The sequence below is a fragment of the Desmodus rotundus genome, chromosome 9 (genome assembly GCF_022682495.2).
Source record: "Desmodus rotundus isolate HL8 chromosome 9, HLdesRot8A.1, whole genome shotgun sequence".
Lineage (NCBI taxonomy): Eukaryota > Metazoa > Chordata > Mammalia > Chiroptera > Phyllostomidae > Desmodus > Desmodus rotundus.
Window position 1 is genome coordinate 33,279,672 of NC_071395.1, and position 20,972 is coordinate 33,300,643.

At 53.1% G+C, this 20,972-nt stretch overlaps 1 protein-coding gene across 1 annotated transcript; it reads left to right on the top strand.

The window, feature by feature from the left end:
- The first annotated feature begins 1,127 nt into the window (after positions 1 to 1,127).
- Positions 1,128 to 20,576, top strand: CTSB (cathepsin B). Its single transcript, XM_053910337.1, has 10 exons — positions 1,128 to 1,282; positions 12,104 to 12,254; positions 13,231 to 13,316; positions 14,560 to 14,674; positions 15,458 to 15,576; positions 16,368 to 16,453; positions 16,772 to 16,918; positions 17,426 to 17,542; positions 18,827 to 18,955; positions 19,421 to 20,576. Exons 2-10 carry the CDS (start codon positions 12,129 to 12,131, stop codon positions 19,516 to 19,518), a joined length of 1,023 nt encoding a protein of 340 aa, XP_053766312.1. The 5' UTR covers positions 1,128 to 1,282; positions 12,104 to 12,128; the 3' UTR covers positions 19,519 to 20,576.
- The last annotated feature ends 396 nt before the right edge of the window (positions 20,577 to 20,972 follow it).

A 20,972-nucleotide genomic window follows, 5' to 3' on the forward strand; every position in this document is an offset into this window, starting at 1 on the left:
GCCCCAGGAGATCTTCGAAAGGTCTTATCTGCTGCCCTAAACCTTCCAGGGAAGGCACGTCTGGGGCTAAGGGGTGCTAACTGCCAGCTCAAATTCCAATTACAGTTCTGCTTGGCTTAAGGAATACCCCCCAAATGAGCGGTTGGACCGAAGGAGAGCTGACTCTGTCCCCGGAGACCCCCAGATTTAATTCAGGGACCGTCGGCGTTGGGGTTTGGGATACGGGTGGGGAAGGAACGGAAGGGAGCCCCATCTGCTTAGTCCTCACAATTGTATGAGGTAAACACCATCATCTTCATTAGCCAGAAGAGGAATTGAAGAAGACAGCGTTTAAGTCACTTATCCAAAGCCACACGGTTCCACGTGGCGCATTCCAAACCGTCCACCCGCCAGTGTGCAAGAGTGATGCAGGGGCTGCAGAGTAACAGGCTTGGGGCTGGTTGCTAAGAGATTCTGGTCTTAAGGTCCTTCTCTATATACATTCTGACTCAGCTCCTGCAATTAGCACGTTCTCAGGGGTATTAGCTATTGTTTTCATTATGATTTACAGAGCTGGCGCATCTTATTGGCACGGTCTCAGATATCAACGCTAAAGGATCCTTTCAAAGCTCTTTTTGTAATTTTGCTGTCTTGATACCCCCAACTCCGGCAGTGGTTTCCGAATGAATGAAATACGTAACAGTAACCCCCTCCCCGGAGCAGGGATCTGAGGGTTTTGAAGGCGCGGCGCGCTGGCTGCCGCGGGCCCTGGGTAATTTTTCCAGGCTGGGTGGAGGCCCTTAGGGACACCCTCAGTTCCCTTCTGCTCCCCACGTGCGCTAATCCACAGGGTTAGAGGCCGGCGGGGTCAGAGCCCCTCTTCCCCTGCCGGCGTGTCCACCCACAGCGGGATCTCCCGGAGGCGAGGCTGGCGCGGGTGGCGCAGGGGCGACCCGGCGGCCCGCAGAAGGGGGGGGTGGGGTGCGGGTGCCCCGCTCCAGGGGGAGCCGGGGTGGGGCTGGGGGGCAGCTGGCAGGAAAAGCAGGGGGTGGGTGGGGGTGCCAAGCTCACTAGCGAGCCGAGGGTGGGGTGGGGTGCAGCCAACAGGAAGAGTAGGGGGTGGGGGTGGGGGTGCCGGGCTGGTCCCGGCCGATCACGTGACGAGTCAGCCGGGCGCGGGGCGGGGCCGGCGCGGTAAATAGGAGCGGGGGCGGCCGGGGAACCTGGGCTGCTGCTTCGGCACCGGCGCTGACTCGGGGCGTCCTTCCCGGCTGCAGGCCCAGGCTCTAGGCGGCGGAGCTCGGTGAGTTCGGGTGGGCGGCGGGTCGGGGCGCGGGCGCAGCGCCACCCCGGCGGAAGTGACCTTGGCGGGGGTGGAGGAGACGAGCCGTGTGCGCCCCCGTCGGGCCCACTCGGCGCCTCCAGCGATCCGCGGGGTGGGGGAACCCCCAAGCTATCACGGCCGGGCCAGCAGGGGTGGCGGCCGCGCAGTCCTAAAAAGTCGCCCTGGTGAGAGTAGCAGAAAACCTCCCCCCGATCGCCGGCAGCCGCGGTCCCAGCCCCCATCCGGCCGGACAGCTCTCCCCCGCCGCCTCCTCTAGGGCTGTGTTCTGGTCTCCCGCCGGGTCATCCCGACCCTACGATCCTCTTGTCCCCAGGGCTGGCCCGGGAGGCAGCCCAGGCGGAGCCGGGCGGTTTGCAGGGGTGGACCGAGGGAGGAGACTGCGAGGAATGGCTTGGCTCGGATCCCGGTGACTTTCAGCTAGAATCTGGTTACCCGGCGCCCTGTGGGTTTCTGGGCCTCAGTTTCCCTAGCAAACTTCCGGAATAATAGTATCTGCCTGCATCTGTTTTAGGTGTTTTCTTATACCAGATGATTGCCTGGGTAACTTTCTGCACACAATCATAGACAGTGCAGGACCCCAGAAGACAGAGAGTGGAAAACAGGAATCTGAGACTGGGTGGATCGAGCTGGAAACCACATGATAAGTTAAATCCACGGAGGGGAAGAGAAACTAAACAGAGGAGGATAGAAGACTATAAAAGGTCCCAGCCCCCCTCACCCTGGGAGTGTGGGGGCAGGAGGAAGAGGCCACTCCTACCCCTTGTCTGGGCACCTCAGGCCCAGGGTGGTGTGGGCAAGGGAAATGCAGGCCCGAGGCCCTGGGGTCTCACCTCTTTCTTCAGTTAATGACCCCGCGGTGCTGGGAGAGGGAGCATTTAGGGAGCAGTGTGGGGTGACTGAGTTTGGGGTGCTCAACCAGCAGGCAATCCTGGGGGATATGACTTGGATTTGCCTTCTTAGTGGGCCTTGGTCAACCCCTTCCCCGGGCACTGAGGAGGCCAACAGGCACAAGAAGAAGGACAATAGCCCAGGCCCCACATACCTCTGCCCAACCACATAATAACCCCTGGGGGGGGCGGGTGGAGCGGGAGGAGCACCTTTTGTTACCTTGGGAAACCTGATCCCCACTGCCTTCACTCTGAGGTGAATGCATCTGAGATTCATTCATCTAGGTGAGACTCTCCGTGCAGCATGAGTGCAAAGAAGGTGAAAGGCTTAGAAGGGTGTCTGGCTTGGCCAAGGCCACTTTCCTTTTCTTCCTTAAAGTCCTTACAGTAATGGAGAATTGTTTCTTGTGGGCACTGGTGATGGTGAGCAAGGGCCCTTCAGCGTAGAGAAAGGGGCCGGGCGGTCCCCACCCCGTGGGGCTTTCCCAAACACAGAGTTGAAGGCACCCTGGAGAAAGGCTCCACTCAAACTTTTTCTGGGTGTTTGTCCCAGAGCTGGGGTAATGCCTGGTCGAAAGGTGCAGGTTCCTCATCTGGGGGCCTCGCAGGCCTGACCCAGCCCAGCTGCGGCAACTCCCTCCTGTGATACGATACGGGGTCTGGACAACCCTGTTTCCTACCTGGTCAGAGGGAGAGAGTGGAAGCTTTATGGCTCCAGGAAAAACCCACCCATGTACTGCTGATTCAGCGGCTTGCACTGAGGCCTGTGATTCTTTCCCAACTGCTGAGCTGGGGAAGTGGAGTAGGAAGTTGCCCACATTTTAGGGGTGACAGATACTTTGTGGGACTGCTGACAGCTGGATTGAGAAGTGAAGGGAGAGCATATGTCAAGCGAGCCATGATATGTCTGTTGGGTGAATTTTTTTTTAATAAGGAGTGAAATGATTGGGGGTGATGATTTAAAATGTCTGCCACCTATTTTTGAGAGTTTGGCATGCGGAAAGTATTAGAAATATGAGGTTGAACTGTATGAAGTGGGAAATGGTGAGCATCAAGAATGGAAATTGGGCATTTTCATGGGGTCCAACCTCACGTGTGGGGGGGGGGGTTGGCAGTGAGTTGATGAAGCTGAGGCACATACACATTTGGTTGTGCTCACTGGATATGGGGAGGCAGTGAGCAGTACCCATGTCGGCATCTCTGTACTCTCCATACACTCCAGGAGCTGCCCGAGAGAGGGAGATGAACCCTGAGTCCTTCCTTGGCTGGTAATGTTCATCTCCTGCCCTAGTTTGGATAGGGAGGGGGATCTAGTGATCAAAGGCCACTACTTCTCTAGACTTTAACCAGTCCTGTTTTTAACCTCAAGCCTCATCCTCACTCCCTTTCCACAGCACCGGGGACTCCAAGTCTCAGGCTTGTGTGTGAGCGGGTTCCCTCTCCGGCACAGCTTCCCTTTGTAGGGAGCAGGTTTCCATTTCTTTGATCCACATTCAGTACCACTTGGCTTCTGGTCTTCCTAAGGGACATTGTAGCTCCTTTCTGCTCTTCTCTATGTAGTTCTCTTACCCTTTTTTCTACTTTTTAATGCTTTGTATCAGTCCATGCACAATGTTATTAAATTTAGTGTAACTTTAATTATGCGGCATGTATCCTTTCCCACTGGTGTTTATGAGAGTTATTTATGTTGATAGACACAGTTCTAGTTCATTCATTTTCAATGCACAGTGTATTTGTCTACTGAGGGACACTTAGGTGGTTTTTGTTTTTTCACCGTTGCTCACAGCACTACATTAAATATCTTTGGAGCTCTCAGACACTTCGGAAGAGTTTCTCTGGGGCAAAAGCAGGAGAAGTTAAATAATTGCTGGGTCATGATGGGTGTGTATCTTCCATTTGGTGGATACTGACATAATGCTTGGAGGCAAAGTTTTACCAACCCGTATGCCCAGCAATGTTGAGAGTTTCCATTCCTCCTATTTCCCAACATTGGATACTATCAGACTTTGATTTTTCTCAAGCACTAGTTTCCCTTACCTGTAAAACAAAAGCCCATACAAGACTTTTCCAATGTTACTGTTTTGTGAACTCTGCGGGCCAGGAAGAAGGCATGCCTGCATTCTTGGCTGCGTTATCTGTCTCCCCCAGGCCAATAACTCATTTAGCCTGGTCATCAAGATAACCTAGCAAGATGGGGAGAGGCACTGGGACAGATACATCAAAATAGTAAACAGAATCAGCCTGGAGCACTCTGAAAACACCTGGGCATTCTGCTGAGCGACCCAGGGGAGGCTGGGCTTCTCTGTGACTCTCTGACCTGGACTTTGGCAGAATGTGCGCGCACACAAGTCATGTGGCTTCTAGGCTTGCCCAAGACCTGGTAGGTGGTGCCAGCCAACAGCTTTAGTCACTCCAGGGTTGAGGCATTGTCCAGCCTCAGCCGGAAGCCATCTGCCGTCCATTCTCGATCCACTGAACCCTGCAGGCGTTTGGGAGGTACTTGGTTCTGGTGGTCACGATAGCGCAGCTAACCATCATTGGAGTGCCTGTCACTGGAAGTTGGAGGATCCTAATTTTTCATCCATACGGGGATACTTTCGAGAATAAAAAGAATTACCCAGAGACAGCAACAGTTAACTGGCCTGTGGGTAGGGAGAGATGTATTCACCCCACTAGTGAGTGAGAGGCTGTTTCCTAGCGGCAGTTCATTTTAAGGGCTGCCTCGGAGGCAGGCAGCATGAAAAGCTGTTTGAAAAAGGGCATCGCCTTCTGTCTCCCAACAAACAGCCTTGTGAGGTGAGTTTCTTTCCCTGGGGCCCCAGGAGAGGAAACTGGGACTGAGCCGGAGAGATGAAGCCTTTCTGTTGCTCGCTGCTGTGGTTGGTTCCAACATCTCTCTCGGTTGCCCTGTACCCATCTGGCAGGGAGACGTAGTCTAGCCTGTGACTGAATTAGGGAGCTGCTGTGTTCCTGCGGGCTGCAGAAACGTGGGGCACTAATCTCATTTAAATGTCTAAGGATTTCTAAAAGCTTTGATGAAGTAGTTGCACAGGCCTTCAGAATCCAGGCAGTATGCCCACTTTATTTTATTCCATTTTTACTGATTGATTTTAGAGAGAGAGGGAAAGGGAGGGTGGGGGAGGAGGGAGAGAGACACCGCTGTGCTGTCCCACTCCCTGACGCATTCACTGGTCGATGCTCGTCCTGCCCTCTCCAGGCAGTGTGCCCATTTTAGAAACAGACAGGGGGACGCGGTGCCCCTTCAGCATTTCAGGAAGTTAGTTTCAGCTGGTGAGCAGAAGCTTCCAGAACTTTGTCCGAGCTGTGTCTTGTTTCTCAACAATACAACATTTTTGGACTGATCGGGGCCTTTCTGGGCTCCATTGTTTCAAGCCTAAGGTCGTAACTTTCTTCTGTTTGCAGGATGTGGGCTGTCATGGCCGATCTTGAGCAATGTTCCATTTGTGGGCGCTGCAGCTACATGGTTTCCAGGCACTGTGGGAGAGCAGCAGCCCTGCTGAACCTGGTGGGAATTAGTCACTTACTTTGGACAGGTGATGGGCAGGTGGGCAGCAGGGGAAGTACCTGTGAGTGGCTGAGGCAGTGGGGCCTTCGCAGTGCCTCTCCTGGTTCCCCTGGAGCCTGTGGGGCTGATGAGCAGCGTTGCCGGCTGCCAACTACAGTGGATGGCTTTTCTGGGTCACAGCAGTTGCTGGGGGCGGGGGGGGGGGGGCGGCGTGTTTCAGCTGCAGGAAGCCAGCCTCTAGGGGATGGATAGCCAACCTGGTACCTGTTCGTCCTCACAGCACTGAGACAGGTGACAGCTGGGAGCCCTTTCTGTTTGTCTTCTTTTTCTAGCTTAAAGATGATAAGCTAAGAAGCAGTTAACCACGTTTGCCTTATGAGCAAAGCCATAGAACAGAAAAGGCCAAATCCAAGGCTGTGATTCAGAGTCCAAAAGGAGAAGCCTTGGGTTTCCTTCAGGGCCGTTGGAGCGTCTGTGCAGCCGAGGCACTTGTGTGGGTTGCCACGTGCTGCCCCAACACTGGCGAGCAGCGGGGCGAACGGATCAAGGGGGAACGGAGGCCTGCCTCCTTCTGTTTTGTGTGTGTGCTGGCGTGCGCAGAAGTTCAAGAGTCACTGCCATTAACAACAGCAAGGGGCAAGACCAGTCTTTGTGGAAGAGAGAGACTTACAGAGTTCTCTAGCGAGGTTTCACTAAATCTTCACGCCCCTCCCACCTCTCCCCTCTCCCCCTAGTCAGTTATTTTTATTATATGTGTGTGTGTGTGTGTGTGTGTGTGTATGGAGAGAGAGAGGAGAAAGAGAGAGAGAGAGAGAGACCTAATTTGTGGCTATGGGCAGAATGCAGGCACTGGATATTTCGGTTCTTTACAACCAACAGTGAAAGGTCAGCAATGTATGAACAGCAGCAGTGGACAAGGAAGAGCAAAGTACTGGTTGTGAAAGACTTGCTGGGTATTCACTCATCTTTTTTCGTATTAGCCAGGACATTGCAGCTGGCTTATTTGGGAAGTTCAAGTAGAAATATCCTCTCTCATCAGATTCAATACAGATTGAGAATCCAGTCAACCAGCCCTGGCCAGTGTGGCTCACTTGTTTGGAATGGCATCCCATAAAGCGAAAGGTCTCAGGTTCAATTCCTGTCCGGGTCACGTGCCTGGGTCGCAGATTTGGTCCCTGGTTGGGGCATGTACTGGAGGCAACTGATGGATGTTTCTCTCTCACGTTGCTGTTTCTCTCCCTCCCTTCCCCTCTCTATAAAATCAATAAACATGACCTTGGGTGAGGATTAAAAAACAAAAAAAGAATCCAGTCAACCCGAGGGCTCTATACACACCCTTTAAAAAAATGAAATCAAGGCAGATGGCAGCCAAAACTGATTCTGTGTCCTTAGGGATATCAGGACTCAAGCCTCCTGTGGCATCAGGCGGGCCCCTCCTGTGTTCATTCTACCTCTTGCCAGAATCCCAAGGCCCACATTAGCCCCGAGAATGGCTTCAGGGCATTCCGGGGACCAGTTCTGCTGTGAGGGGAGATAGATAGGACCACCTGGCCGTCGGCCCTTTTGTTCACAGGATGTTCTACAGAACTTTTGTGGGACGTGCTTTCATGTAAACCCGTAAGTGCTACAGGGGTTTGGAGAGGAAAGAAATGAGAGAATCCCCCCGCCCCCCACTCCTTTTAGCTAGATAGTACCTTGGAAACAGGGAGGCAGGGTGTGGTGGAATCCCAGGACTACGCAGCAAGTCCAGCTGACCAAGGACCAGAAGTAAGGTCTGCCCGTGCACTTCCCTCCACCACCCACAGCCTGAAAGGCAGTGCAGTGACTTGCAGTGTTCTCGTCTTGTTTGGGCCCCTCTCCCTCATGAAGTGAGCACTTTCTGTTCATTGTCTCCTGCAATTAAGAGGGAAAAATGCACAGAATTGAGAAATAAAAGGGAAGTATGCACCAGAAGGAAGGGAAGCGAAAGCTCTTGTGCTTCGTGCCAAGGCCACGGGACCCGTGAACCATCTGTCAACGGCACAGCCTGTTGTCTCAGCCACCTGTGTGTAGTTTGGCCCGTGTCCGTGATGTGCGTGGATGTGGAGAGAAGGACAGCTGTCTGGTGCTCACGAAAGTGACATCCCCACGGCTCTCTTTGTCCCCTCTGGGAGGAGAAATTTGACAGTATTCTTTGGGCTCTCAACAGTCTGAGGACCCTCAGATTGGAAGCCCATTACAGGGTTAATTGAGGTTAAAAATCTCATTTTTAACTCAGATTCTTCCTTGTGATGTGGGGGTGTTTTGGACAGGTTTGGAGCGGACCGGAATTCTCTGGCATAGGCTAGAGGTGGAGGAAAGAAGGAAGAGGGAGGGAAGGCGGCAGGGGGGTGAGTTGGACCTGGAAGCTGAACGGGCCCCAGTGAGCAGCCCTGTGTGGCCTCCTTGCCGTGGAGCAGCCTGCGCCAGGGTCTGCCCACCCTCATTTCTCTCTGGACTTCCGCCCAGAGAAACTGTGGCTATGAGCTCCCTGCTACCGGTGGTGATACTGAGGTTCAGTGTGGGTTGGTGCCCAAGGCTGCAGTCAGTGAGTTGGAAGAGCCGAGATCTGAATCCAGGTCCCCTGACTCCGAGCCCCGTGCTCATCCTCCCTGCTGGCTATGGTGGCTGTTGGCCCCAACTTGAACCCCAGCTTAGACACTCTCCTATAATGCCGTGGCACTGTGCCTGGGGAGCTGGGGCTGAAGGAAGAGCTTCCCAGAGTGCTCAGTCCGGATGGCTGGGAGGGAGTTGGTAGGTCACACGTCTGTTGCTCACTGGAGGGGACCCCAGTTCTCCATAGGGAGGATAAAGTTGGCAGGAAATATGGAGGGGGGTCTGTGGAACCAAAAGAAAAGCAGGGTGAGTGTGTGAAAGGCACTCTGGTGCCGTCTCGCGTGGGGTCTGGCGGGACTCAGGGCTCAGGCTGGGGGGCGGCCACGGCAGTTGTCTGTGCAGAACCATCTGGGAGGTGGGAGGTGCCTGTGGTCCCTCCCACCACCGAACCACAGAAATCTCATTTTAAAATCCGAGTTGCCATGGAAGTGCCTTCATTCTCCACCTGCTTATGGTTTGACATCTCAGCAGATGGCGGGGCGCCCAGGGGGCACCCGGGGACACTCCTGTTGACGTTTTGGGAGCATTGCACTGGGCCTGCCCTCTGCACGAGGTTCTTCTATCTTGGAAAAATGTTAAGATGCCAAGTGTAAGTCAGAGGGTGCCCATAAAAAGAAAGGAACCTGACTGCTTTGCTCCCCAGCTGGCTCCTTACCCCTTTTGCCAAGTGAGGGCACAGCGAGACAGCACCTAACAGTTTGGAGGGTGCGTGGGTCCCTGACATGTGGTCATATGAATGGCAGCCTCCCCGTGAGTCACTGAAAAGGGGAAGGTTAAGTGTTTTGAGCGGAAAGTCGGTAGGAAGGAAGCCTCAGTGGCGGCCAGGGAGGCGACTATAAGTGCATTTGGGGGCTCGTTGAAACCAGGTGGGTGGCATGGGATCTTCAGTAGCCCTAACTGTCCTTAAAAACACAGCTTCAAATATAATATGCCCACTTTTTAAAATAAAGATATATAGTGAAAAGTAAGTTTCCCTGTTGCAGTTACTGCTTTTGAGTGTTTTTCGTGATGTTTTACACGTAGTGGCAGGAATATACTTGTACATTGCTCGTCGGGTTCACAAGCTTAGGATGACTCACCTGCGGCGCAGGTCTCTGGTGTTTTTACATTACAGGTCCGAACTGATTCATCTCAACCAGTTCGTCTCTGAAGGAGCTGCTTTGTATCCAACCACTTCACAATTGATTATAACTCAACAGTTACTTTGTTATCCAACACTGGCTGGATTTCTGGTCTTCTGCTAATTCAGAGAATGTCGAGGGAACATCTGTGACCCAGTATGTTTGCATTGTGAGGCCGGGAGGATAAATTTCGAAAGTCACATTGCTGAGTCAGGACACGCAGGCTAAAAAGTCGATAAGACCGTGGGGTAGGCCTCTGTGTGTTGGTCCCTACCAGGGGGCAGTGTGTCATGTCTGCTTCCCCACATCTCACCCCCACCCAGAACTATCAAGCTGTCTGGCCTTTGCCACTCTGGTGGAAGATAAATATCGCCTTAATTTTATCTGCGTCTGCCTGTGGTGGAGCATCTTTTAATATCTGTGTTGGCCATTTGTAGTTCTTCGGTGAATTCACCGTGCGTGTCCTTTGGTCATTTTTCTGTTCCACTGTCTCTATTCTGATTTTAAGAGCCTTTTGCATGCTAAGGAAACAACACCATAAGTATATGTAAGCCTTAAATATATACCACTTTTTGTTGTTCTAGAAGAGAGGCTTTATTTTTACGTAATCAGGCATTTTCCCTTGAAGGTTCTGTTTTATGCCAATCTTAGGCATTCCTCGCTGCGACATTACATTTTTTAAAGGGCATTTATTTTCTTCATACTACTTCAGTGTTTTTATTCAAGATATTTCTTCCTTTTTGTGTGTAAGGAATCAAGTGTAAATATTCAGCCCTTTTTTTTTTTTTTCAAAGTGTGTAGCCAGTTGTGCAAGCACCATCTACTGATACACACGCAGTTTGCTCACTCGCCTCTCCCACACACACTGGATTCCCACACAGGATATGCTTTTGAATGGTCTGGTGTTGGTTCTGTTGATGAGACTGGTCCTGGGCCAACCTCACTGGGGGATTGTAATGCACTTACTACCCCGAGGGCCAGGCCTCCTCCCTTGCTTTTTTCCACAACTGTCTTCCTCTCTCTTTTTTTTTTTTTTGCTTTCCTTATGCATTTATTCTTCCAGACGAATTGCTGCTTAAACAACAACTAGGTTTAAATAATTCCCTCAAATATAACGCACTGTGTGGGAGGCGGCGTGTTAAGGACTGTCACCTAAGTCATACCATCTTCATGTCACCTTCCCAGGAAGTCTCCCAACACACACACACACCCATAGGCCCCACTGCTTGGGCCCCTCATCAGGCCCAGCCGAGGTGTGGCACCGGGGTGCATTTCTTGTTTTCGTAGAGCTGCTGGCCTGAGAGCATGATTCGGGGGCTGAACTGGAGTCACTGACGTCCTGACTCACGAGCCAGTCCTGGATCAAAGGGCGGTGGTTATGAGGTGGTGGTTTCCCTTCCTGGAAGGGCCCATCTCTGGAACTGGAAGCAGAGCCCTTGGCCGACTGGAAAAACCAGAGAAAATCCCAGGAGGCTGGCACCACCAGCCAAACCAGCTCTGCTTCCCTGGCTCTCCTGAGACTGGCACATGCCAGCCTCCGCTTGGCTTGTGTTTCTTGTTTTGCATCCAAAATGTGGCTCATAAAATTTATTTTGTTTCGCATTGTTTTTTAATCCACCTGCGACATAATCTCAGGGACAGACTGTTTACTCTTTCAGAGCACTAACTCGGGAAGAGCCTCCACTTTGTCCACAGGTCCATGGAGAGGCAGATGGGCAATAGCAGAGAGGGCACTGTACTCAGTGTAGCCTGAAAATGCGGGTGCATTCGTTGGTGCAGGACAGACTCACTGATACTGCTTGTTGCCTGGGCCCCGGCGTTTTCATAGACAGCAGGCCAGCCCCGGACTGGTCCTCACAGCTCTCAAGATAGTGTGGGCCACAAACCATCCATCCAGTGAGCAGCACTCAGCTGCCCAGGGGCCCCCCTGCTCCCTAGCTTTCTCTGTCTTGGTTCTCTGGAGGAGAAGCACGTGTGGTCTGTCTGAGTCTATTCGTCTGCTCCAGCAGAATACCACAGACTGGGTGACTTCTAAACAGACGTTATTCCTCACAGTCTGGAGGCTGGAAGTCCACAGTCAGGGCACCAGCAAGGCTGTGAGGGCACATTTCCCGGACACAGACACCTCTCTGTGTCTTCACGTGGTGGAAGGCACGAGGGATCTCTCTGGGGTCTCTTGTGAGGGCATGAATCCCATTCCTGAGGGCTCCACCCTCAAGACCTCATCCACCTCCCCAGGGCCCCACCTCCTAATCCCACCGCCTTGGGGGATAGGATTCCAACGTGAATCTGGGGGACACAAGCATTCAGGCCACAGCATGGTCTCGTGTGCCACAGGCACGGGTTGGGACTGAGACCAGGCCGAGGAGTCTGCAGGCGCACCTAGGTCCTTGAGGTCCTCTGCTACCACACCCAGGCTTGACAAAAAAAAAAAAACTGGGGGACAGACAGGGACAAGTGGCAGCCAGGACAAAAACACGGGTCTTTTGCCCACTGGGTTGTTCCTGGCCCCAGGACCACGCTGCCTGCGGGGGCGCCCTTGTTGCATGCCGAGCCCTCAAATTGAGGGAAGGAGGAGCAGCCTCTGATGTCTTGTGTCGTGCCTTTCTAGGTGAATCTAGGATCCAGCTTCCAAAATGTGGCAGCTCTTAGCCACCCTCAGCTGCCTGGCGGTGCTGACCGCTGCGAGGAGCAGGCTCGAGTTCCAGCCCCTGTCAGATGAGCTGGTCAACTACGTGAATAAACAGAACACTACCTGGAAGGTGGGCTGCGGGGCCGCTTCCTGCGTGTTTCCCGTCCGAGGGCCGTCCGTCTGGGCACTCTGACTCCCAGCAGAGGGGGCAGCAGCTGTGGCCCACAGGGTGGTTGAAGCCTGACTCAGAGTCATGGCTGCTCAAGACCTTGCCCACCTCCTCCCTGCCCCTCCCATGCCTGGGTGTGTTGCCCGTGGGTGAGCATGGAGGGGCGTGGGAGTAAACAAGCTTTGGAAGTGTCCCTAACTGGGTAACCTGTGAGCTCCACCGGAGCAGGTGTTACCTACCGCTCATCAACACTAGCAGGTCCTTGATTCTCTTCTGCACAGCCCTAAGGCCTGGGACTTTGGCAGCCAAGAAATGAGGAATAGGACGTGCTCAGAGCTTGGGGTGTCTCTCTTGGCATCAGCAAAAAGAAGAGATGCCCACTGCACTGAGCATTGTACGCTACCCGCAAGGTCCCCTGGGCTGGCCCCGGCCTGCTTTGCTGGGTGCCCATCTTAGTCTGTTCGGGCCACTACCACACAGTACCATACACTGGGTAGCTTATAAACAGAACTTTCTTGGTGATAGTTCTGGAGGCTAGAAGTACAGGGTCAAGGTACCAGCATGGCCAGGTTCCAGTGGGGGCCCTCTTCCAGGCTGCAGATGGCTGGCTTCTCTCTGTGTCTTCACGTGGTGGGAGGGGCATCCCTGGGGTCTCCTTTAAAAGGGATGAACCCCCTTCCTAAGGATTCCAGCCTTATGACTTGAGCACCTTCCAGAGGCGCAGCTCCAGATACCATCCTATTGCAGGTTAGGCTTCACCATGAATTTGGGGAAACTTGGTCTGTAGCAGGAAATCAGCCCCCTCGCTCTGCTGAGTTGGAAGAGACCCCTGGCCTTGTCAGGGCTAGAAGGAGGGCAGCGTGCATACCCGCACAGACTGTGTCCCTGGACACACCCTCTGCTGGTGGGTGACTGTTGTAAACGGGCTGTCTTCCAGGCTGGGCACAACTTCTACAATGTGGACCTGAGCTACGTGAAGAAGCTGTGTGGCACCAAACTGGGCGGGCCCAAGCTGCCGCAGAGGTGAGTGCCCACCCCCTGGGGCATGAGTAGCTGTTGTGTGTTTGGGACAGTGGTAAGGAGGGAGGGGAGAAGGTGTCCCTGGCTTTCACCCTTCTCACTTCTCCCAGAGACCCTCCTCGATGGGCAGGGCTCAGTGCCACTTACACAGTTTCTTACTGTGCTTCCCCAGGCAGCTGGGGGCCCCAGGGCAAAATGTCCTGAGTCTAGGGCACCACAGTCTGAACGGGCCTGATCTTGAATAAGGAAAATCTAAGAAAAGCCATGTGACTGGCTGTTGAAATTTTATTTTTCTAGAAAGTTCTGGACATTTTCATGTAGACAGTATTATTCTCATAGGAAGCGTTAGAAGAACCTAACAGTGAGGATGGGCTGGTGAAGGTGCAGGACGTCACACGGTGGTGACAGTATTAAAATAGACGCGAGGAGCCTGGGCAGACGTTTGTGATGGGGCGTGGGCTGGGGGAAACACAGTTGTCTGGACCCTGTGTCTAAAACTCTTTTTTTTTTTTAAAGATTTTATTTATTTTTAGACAGAGGGGAAGGGAGAGAGAGAGGGAGAAACATCAATGTGTGATTGTTTCTTGCACACCCCCCATGGGGAGCCTGGTCCGCAACCCAGGCATGTGCCCTGACTGGGAATCAAACCAGCGACCCTTTGGTTCACAGGCCAGAGCTCAATCCACTGAGCTACATCAGCCAGGGCTAAAACTCTTGAAAAATATCCATAAAATTAGTCTAAAAAGAAGTCTATGGTATGATTAGTTGTGTTAAGCAGTAGAATCAAGTTTTGTTTTCTAAAATTCCAAGGGGATGCCCTGGCTGGGTGGCTTGGTTGGTTGCAGCACCGTCCTATACATCTTAATGTTGTGGATTCGATTCCCAGTCAGGGCACATACCTAGGTTGTGGGTTTGATCCCCACTGGGGGCACATACAGGAGGCAGTCGATAGGTGTTTCTCTTTCTGTCTACCCCCTTCTGCCTCCTCCCTCTCCCTCCCCCTTTCCTTCCTCCCCCTCCTTTCTTCCCTCCTTTCTTCTCTCTCTAAAATCGGTAAATATATATCCTTAGGGGAGGATTAAAAAAAAATTAAAATTCCAAGGGGACATCCCTCGTCTGTATGTCGTGGGCCTCGCTCCCTTTCTAGGTGACAGTCCACTGTCAGCTGGCCTTGGTAGGGACGGGATGGGGTGGGCAGCACAGATGGTAAGGTGTAAGCTTTTAATGGAGACCTTTCTTTATCCAGACTTTCGCTTGCTGGGGATATAGCTCTACCTGAAAGCTTCGATGCTCGAGAACAGTGGCCACAGTGCCCAACCATCAAGGAGATCAGAGACCAGGGTTCCTGTGGCTCCTGCTGGGTGAGGCCCTGCTGTCCAGGAGTAGCTGGAGCAAGGGATGGGGTGGTCTGGGAGTGGCCAGGAGAGTTGGGAGTGGGCCAGGTGTGACTCGGTGCGTTCGTAACCTTCCTGAGTCTCAGTCTTCACCAGTATGAGCATAATCAAGACCCCGCTGACCATGAGTTGTTGCACAGGCGGGTGGAAGGAAGAATGTGTGAGGTGCCCCGCTCAGGGCGCGGCCTGTGTGTGGGATGTGAAGGTTTTTATTTCTCTGGCTGACACGCTGTGCTGGTCTGTCAGCAAATAGCATTAGTTTTGACTTCTGCTCCGCGTCGTGGAGACTCAGCCATTCTGAATGAGCTGTCTTAATTTTGTTTGTTGTTTTAAATGTGGTAAAACAATATACACTGAACCGCCTTCATCATTCTCAGGTGGACGGTTCAGCAGCATTAAGAACATTCCCATTGTGTAGTCACCACCGCCATCCGGCCACCCCCAGAGCTTTTTTCAGCTGTAAAACCAAATCATTGTCCCCTTAAACTCTGTCCCCATCCGCCTGCCCCTCAGCCCCCAGCAGCTGCCCTTCTGCTGTCTGTCTCTGTGACTTAGATTAGTCTGGGTACCTCGTAGAAGTGAAACCACAGAATATTTGTCCTTTGCACACGCTGTGTTTTATGTTAAAAATCAAAACCGCATGTTTCAGAAAAGAACAGAGTGCTCAAGTGCCCACTGTGGTCCAAGGTAGTGGCTGGGGGGCTCCACAGTCCAGGAGTGGGCTCACCCGAGTGGGGCTTGTTTCTGCAGGCGTTTGGGGCTGTGGAAGCCATTTCTGACCGGATCTGCATCCGCAGCAATGGGCTTCAAAACGTGGAGGTGTCTGCCGAGGACCTGCTCACCTGCTGTGGCTTCCAGTGCGGGGAAGGGTGAGTCTGAGGGGGCCCAGGTGCCCTCTGGGAGTGGCACCAGGGAGACCTGGGCTGTGGCATGACTGAGGCCCCCTGGGGTGGGAGTGGCTCTCCTTGCTCCTTCAGGACGGATGGTGGCGGAGCATGGCTGCTGCTTTCTGGAAGGTTCCTGAAACCAGACTGGCCCTGCAGGGCTGGCTGTGGACAGTGGGTTCTGGGTGCAACAGATGGGCTCAGGATATGCAGTTAAAGTTCTGATCTCAGGATCTGGTTTTGTCACCCTTGTTCCCTTTTCCTGCTCAAGGAAGTGCCTCAGGCCTTTCTCCTTACCTGTAGTCAAGGGTAGTGGTTCCCCAGGTTGGTCAGAGTGCCTGGGTGCTGCCCTCTTAAAAACAACAACAACAACAGCCTCCCCCCCACCCCCCCACCTCCCTGTATGTCCAGGCCTTGCCCTGTGCCAATTAAGGTAGAATTTCTGGCACTGGTGTCTTTGTAAGGACCCCAGAGAATTCTCTGGGCTGCCTGAGTGACAGTCCCTGTCGTAGAAAGGGCACAACCTGGTTTGGCGGAGACATGAAAGTGAGCGTCCTCCTCTCTTCTTGAGGGTCTTGATGGGCGGGTGGGGTGGGGGGAACTTGGGCAATTCCCTGGAAGAAGGGACCATCCAGGAGGATGAATCCGGGGTCTCTCGGGATGTGGGAGAACTGTTGGGCCCGTTGCTGAAGGCAGTGGTGGGCCCACCAGGCAGTGGTCTGGGAGCAGCTAGCACCTCTGTCACGATGCCTTTTAATGAATGGCTCTTTCCTTAGCTGTAATGGGGGCTTTCCCTCTGGTGCTTGGAACTTCTGGAAGAAACAAGGCCTGGTCTCCGGTGGCCTCTATGACTCCCATGTAGGTGAGTGTCTGCCCTGAGTCCCTATCTGGCCAGATGGGTTTTATAAGCAATCAATAATAATGGTTTCATTTTTCACCATGAAGTGAAGGTTGAGGGTTAAGGACAAGAGTGTCGGGCCAAAATGGGGTAGAAAGACAAGCCCGTCTCCTCAACAGTAGAATTCGCAACAGGTGGGAGAACAGACCCAGGCTGCAGCTGGGGTGGGGGTTGCGGGTGTGGTAACTACTGTCCCTGCCAGTCATCACCCTGATCCTTTCTGGCATCGAGGGGCCTATGTAGGGGCTGCTGGCTGACACCCTCCTTTCTACCTGGTGACAGGTTGCAGACCCTACTCCATTCCTCCCTGTGAGCACCACGTGAATGGCTCCCGGCCCCCCTGCTCAGGCGAGGGGGGAGACACCCCCAAGTGCAGCAAGATCTGCGAGCCCGGCTACAGCCCGTCGTACAAAGAAGACAAACACTTCGGTAAGTGCGCTGGCCGGAGACCTGTTGACAGCCTTCCCCAGCCACAGGGGGGAAAGGCCAGGGCAGCTGAGTCTCAGAATCAGCAGCCTGGGCTGGAGAAAGGAAGGGCGTTGATGCCTCTCTTGCGTGCCTGCTGTGTGTTCTGTGTCCACCCTGAATTCCATCTCAGGAATGTTGCCTTCCAGTCAGACTCTGAGGACTTGGAGGGGTCCAAAGCTCTCTTTTTACAAGGGAGTGACCTGGCCTAGTCCTCTGGGTTCCCACTGTGCCCACCAAGGCCGTGGTCTCCCGCTTCTCAGCTTCCAGATCCAGCTCAATCCCTCCTCCCATGGGGGTCCCTAATCACCACCACTTCCCCCATCCTCCTCAACACCCCTCCAGGCCTGGCAAGTCCCCTAGATGCTCAGTCAGTCTTCACCTGGTGGCTCCCGATGAATCGGCGCATGATTGGCTGATTGGAGCTGTGGGAGGCACGCCTCACCCCACTTAAACTGGTTCATTTGCCAGGATGCGACACCTACAGTGTCCCCAGTGACGAGAAGGAGATCATGGTGGAGATCTACAAAAATGGCCCAGTGGAGGCAGCCTTCTCCGTGTATTCGGACTTCCTGCTGTACAAGTCTGGTGTGTACTGACCCCCGATGGCAACATGGGAGAGGGCATGGGAGGTCTGGGTTCAGGTAGGCCAACAGGGCTTGAGCAGAGGAGAAAGGCGGGGTGTACAGGAGAAGGGCCTCCCCTCACCCTGCTCTGCAGACCCCTCCACAGCTGGCCTGATGCTCGTAATCACTGCTCTCAAGCAGCTGTCCCTGCTCTGTTGTCTTGCACCTGTTCGCCTCATCTTCACATGCTATTCAGATCCCCTCTGCAAAGTGTTTCTATTAATACTTGGCCAATCCCTGCTCGTGGCACTCATCCCTTAACAGCCAATCAAGTATCTTCTCAGGGAAGCCTTTCCTCGCCTCCCTGCAGCCCCTGGCCCCCGCCTCCGTTCACATCCATTGCTTTATCAGCTCATTCATCACGGTGTAACTGTAGGTTTTGTGTGTCTGGACGGAGTGACTCTTTATTCATCTTTGTCTTGGCAAAGCCCTAGCATCATGCCGACCACCTAGTGGATGAGGAAGCAGGGAGCTCCTGCTGTGTGCCACGTGGTGGGGACCTTGGACTATCCTCGGCCCAAGAGCTGTCTTAGAAACCCCTGTTCCAGATGAGCAGTCTGGGCTGACCGAGTCAGTCTCGTGTACATTCTGCTAGGTTGAGAACTCCAAAGCTCTCAACTCTTATAGACAAGGATTAGACAAAGGAAGATAATTCTGGCAAGCAAAAAAATATGTTTTCACTTTTTTTTAGGTTTTTTTTTCCCCATTGCCTTGTAGTCCCCTGTTACTCCCCTCCCCCTAGAAAAAAAAATGTATTTATAAAGCTGGTAGTTCCTAACACAGTCCCTACCCATGTTATAAAAGGCTGTATTTCCAGCTTGACCAAGTGAATCATGAGGGGCTGGCCTGGTTGCTCCTGCATCACCTCTCCAGGGTGACCCCAGAGCAGCAATTTAACTCTTTCAGCCACAGAAGGCTTGTTACATGGAGTTCCAGTTATGTAAAACTGGTATTTTAACATTAAATTTCTTAAATTAGAATTTATAACTCTGGTTTTAAAGGCAACCAACAGGCATGTTTTATTAGCTCCATTTTAATATTTACAGAACATACCTGTGTGTGGTGGTCTTTCAAAAATATATTTAAATAACTTGCTGCCTATAGAACCCCATTTGAAGACAATGGCAGGCCTTTGGGGTCCCCTGGGCCCCGTCTGCCCTGACTGGAGGCACCAGCTGGGTTGGGGGGATACTGTGGGAGATGGGCAGTGGCTTGGTCTCAGCCTGAACGACTTTTCCTTTCTCAGGAGTGTACCAACATGTCACTGGAGAAATGGTGGGAGGCCACGCAGTGCGCATCCTGGGCTGGGGAGTGGAGAATGGCACCCCCTACTGGCTGGTTGGCAATTCCTGGAACACTGACTGGGGTGACAATGGTGAGTGGTTGCTCCCTTCCTGCTAAGCATAGGGTGTTAAGAGCCAGAACATAGTTGTCATCTTGTCTTCCTCTGCTCTGCCCACTGCAGAGCTCCAACCTTAGGGCTGGGGTTTCCGTCTGCCAGAAGGGCAGCCTCTGACCCTGGGAGGGTGGCAGGGAGCTGGGCCCAGTCTCAGATCGCTGGCTGGGTGCCTGCCTGTTCCCCTTGCACCAGCTGCAGTAACAGGGCACATGGGCCGAACGGGAGGAGCACCCAGGGGCCCCGTGATGTGGGTGGAGCTGGGCCCCTGGGCAAACAGTGGACGCTGCGAGAGCACCCTGCTGGTTTGGTGCTGGTTTGGGGTCTGTTCAGGGGCTAGCTTGGTGACTTCGGCTCCTGGGTCTTTCAGGGACGAGTCTGAACACGTTGGCAAAAGCCAGCACTCAAGGCCCACTTTAAAGGCACCTTCCTTTTGCTTTCTAGGCTTCTTTAAAATCCTGAGAGGCCGGGATCACTGTGGAATCGAATCGGAAATTGTGGCTGGGATCCCGTGCACGGGGCACTACTCGGAAAGGATCTAACCTGCTGTGAGCCCTTCCAGCCAGTCCTGGGCAGTTTTTCCCTAAATGCAGCCAGTGGGACTGGGGATGTGAAGAGGGATAGGAATGTCTTTTATTCTTTGAATTCAAGGAGGATACAAGAGATTTTAGACAGGGCCTGAAGGGCTGGATTGGGCCAAACCTCGTGTCCACCACGAGAGCTCTCTTCCAGGGAGACATACCCAAGGCCGGGCTACCTCCCAGCCGTTCAGTGGACTGTTGTCACAATGCACTTAGACCACGTAAGCCACTGCTGCAAGCAAAGCAGGTCCTTCCCCCGAGACCAGTGCTGCTCTGGCTGTCAGCTGCAACCACCGCCACACCCTCCCTCCTTCCCCATCTGTGCATCACCAGGGAGCACGACAGACGTAAAGGGTTCCCAGACCTTCCATAAGGACGAAAGGTTGATTTCTTAACAAGATAGCTTCCCCCCACCCCACCCCACCCCCATCGGCAGTGCCTCCAAGCACGTAGTTTTATAGATTCGGAAATAGGTCGAGAACAGACTTGGTGCGGCAGCCCTTTGAAAAGAACCTCTCCCCAGGTCATGTGTTGGGCTCCACAGTGTTGCTAACCTGCTCTGATCTTGTCCTTGGCATGATTCTTTTTAAACAGAAGTTTTATTTTTTGTGCGCCTCAGCTGATCATGAGAATGAGTCTTAACAGTTGGAAGAGCTGTGCTAGTTTTACAGACTGTCTCCCTAAAAGCAGTGGTCTTGATTTCACTGACCTACTGACCTCTGATACTACAGTGAAAATAGTTTGGGAGAAACCAGCCCTTGTTTAAAAACTGCTGCTTCCCCTATTAAATCACAAGGAAAAGAATGCGTGTGCCGATGAAAGGTTTCCTTCAATGTGAAGTGTGTGCAGGTGGGATCTCAGAGGTCATTTGCCTCCGTCTGCAGACTCGCAGCCGCCGCTGCCTGTCCTTGTCCCCCCGAAGACCCGTGTTCTCGTGGATCCGGATGCTCTTTAAACTCCAGTCAGGGCTGTCTTGCTTCGAAGGAGGGAATGAAATAAATACTAATTTTGGCTTCTCACTGCTCCAGCGTACTTTCCAGCCACTGCTCCTGTCTCTTTAGTTCTCTCTCTCTCTTCTCTGCACACGTGTCTCCACAGTGTGCCCCATGTGTGACGACCTCTGCCCCTGCTTAAAGTGCTAAGCACTTAGCTGTTCCATTTTTTAACCAACCACACCAGCAGACACCTAAGATTTTATATAGGTGTGGTGTATTGGTGATGTCATAACCCCGGAGTCCTGCTGGAGGACCAGCTTTCTCCCTGTCCCCTTCCCATGCTGGGATGGGGTGGAGGCAGAGCCTGTGTGCTGTGTTTGGAGTCCCCTCTGGCGCTTCAATTGACATTGCTGGTTAACTGTTCCTTTGGATTGGCCTTGTTTTATAAAGACCACAAGCAACAAGGTCCACCAGTTCTTA

What these genes read in the sequence shown, in the direction of transcription:
- CTSB (XM_053910337.1), top strand. Translation starts at nt 12,129, where the DNA reads ATGTGGCAGCTCTTAGCCACCCTCAGCTGCCTGGCGGTGCTGACCGCT. An exon ending in AACAGAACACTACCTGGAAG is followed by an intron (nt 12,255 to 13,230) that starts GTGGGCTGCGGG and finishes GCTGTCTTCCAG; the next exon opens with GCTGGGCACAACTTCTACAA. An exon ending in CACTGACTGGGGTGACAATG is followed by an intron (nt 18,956 to 19,420) that starts GTGAGTGGTTGC and finishes TTTGCTTTCTAG; the next exon opens with GCTTCTTTAAAATCCTGAGA.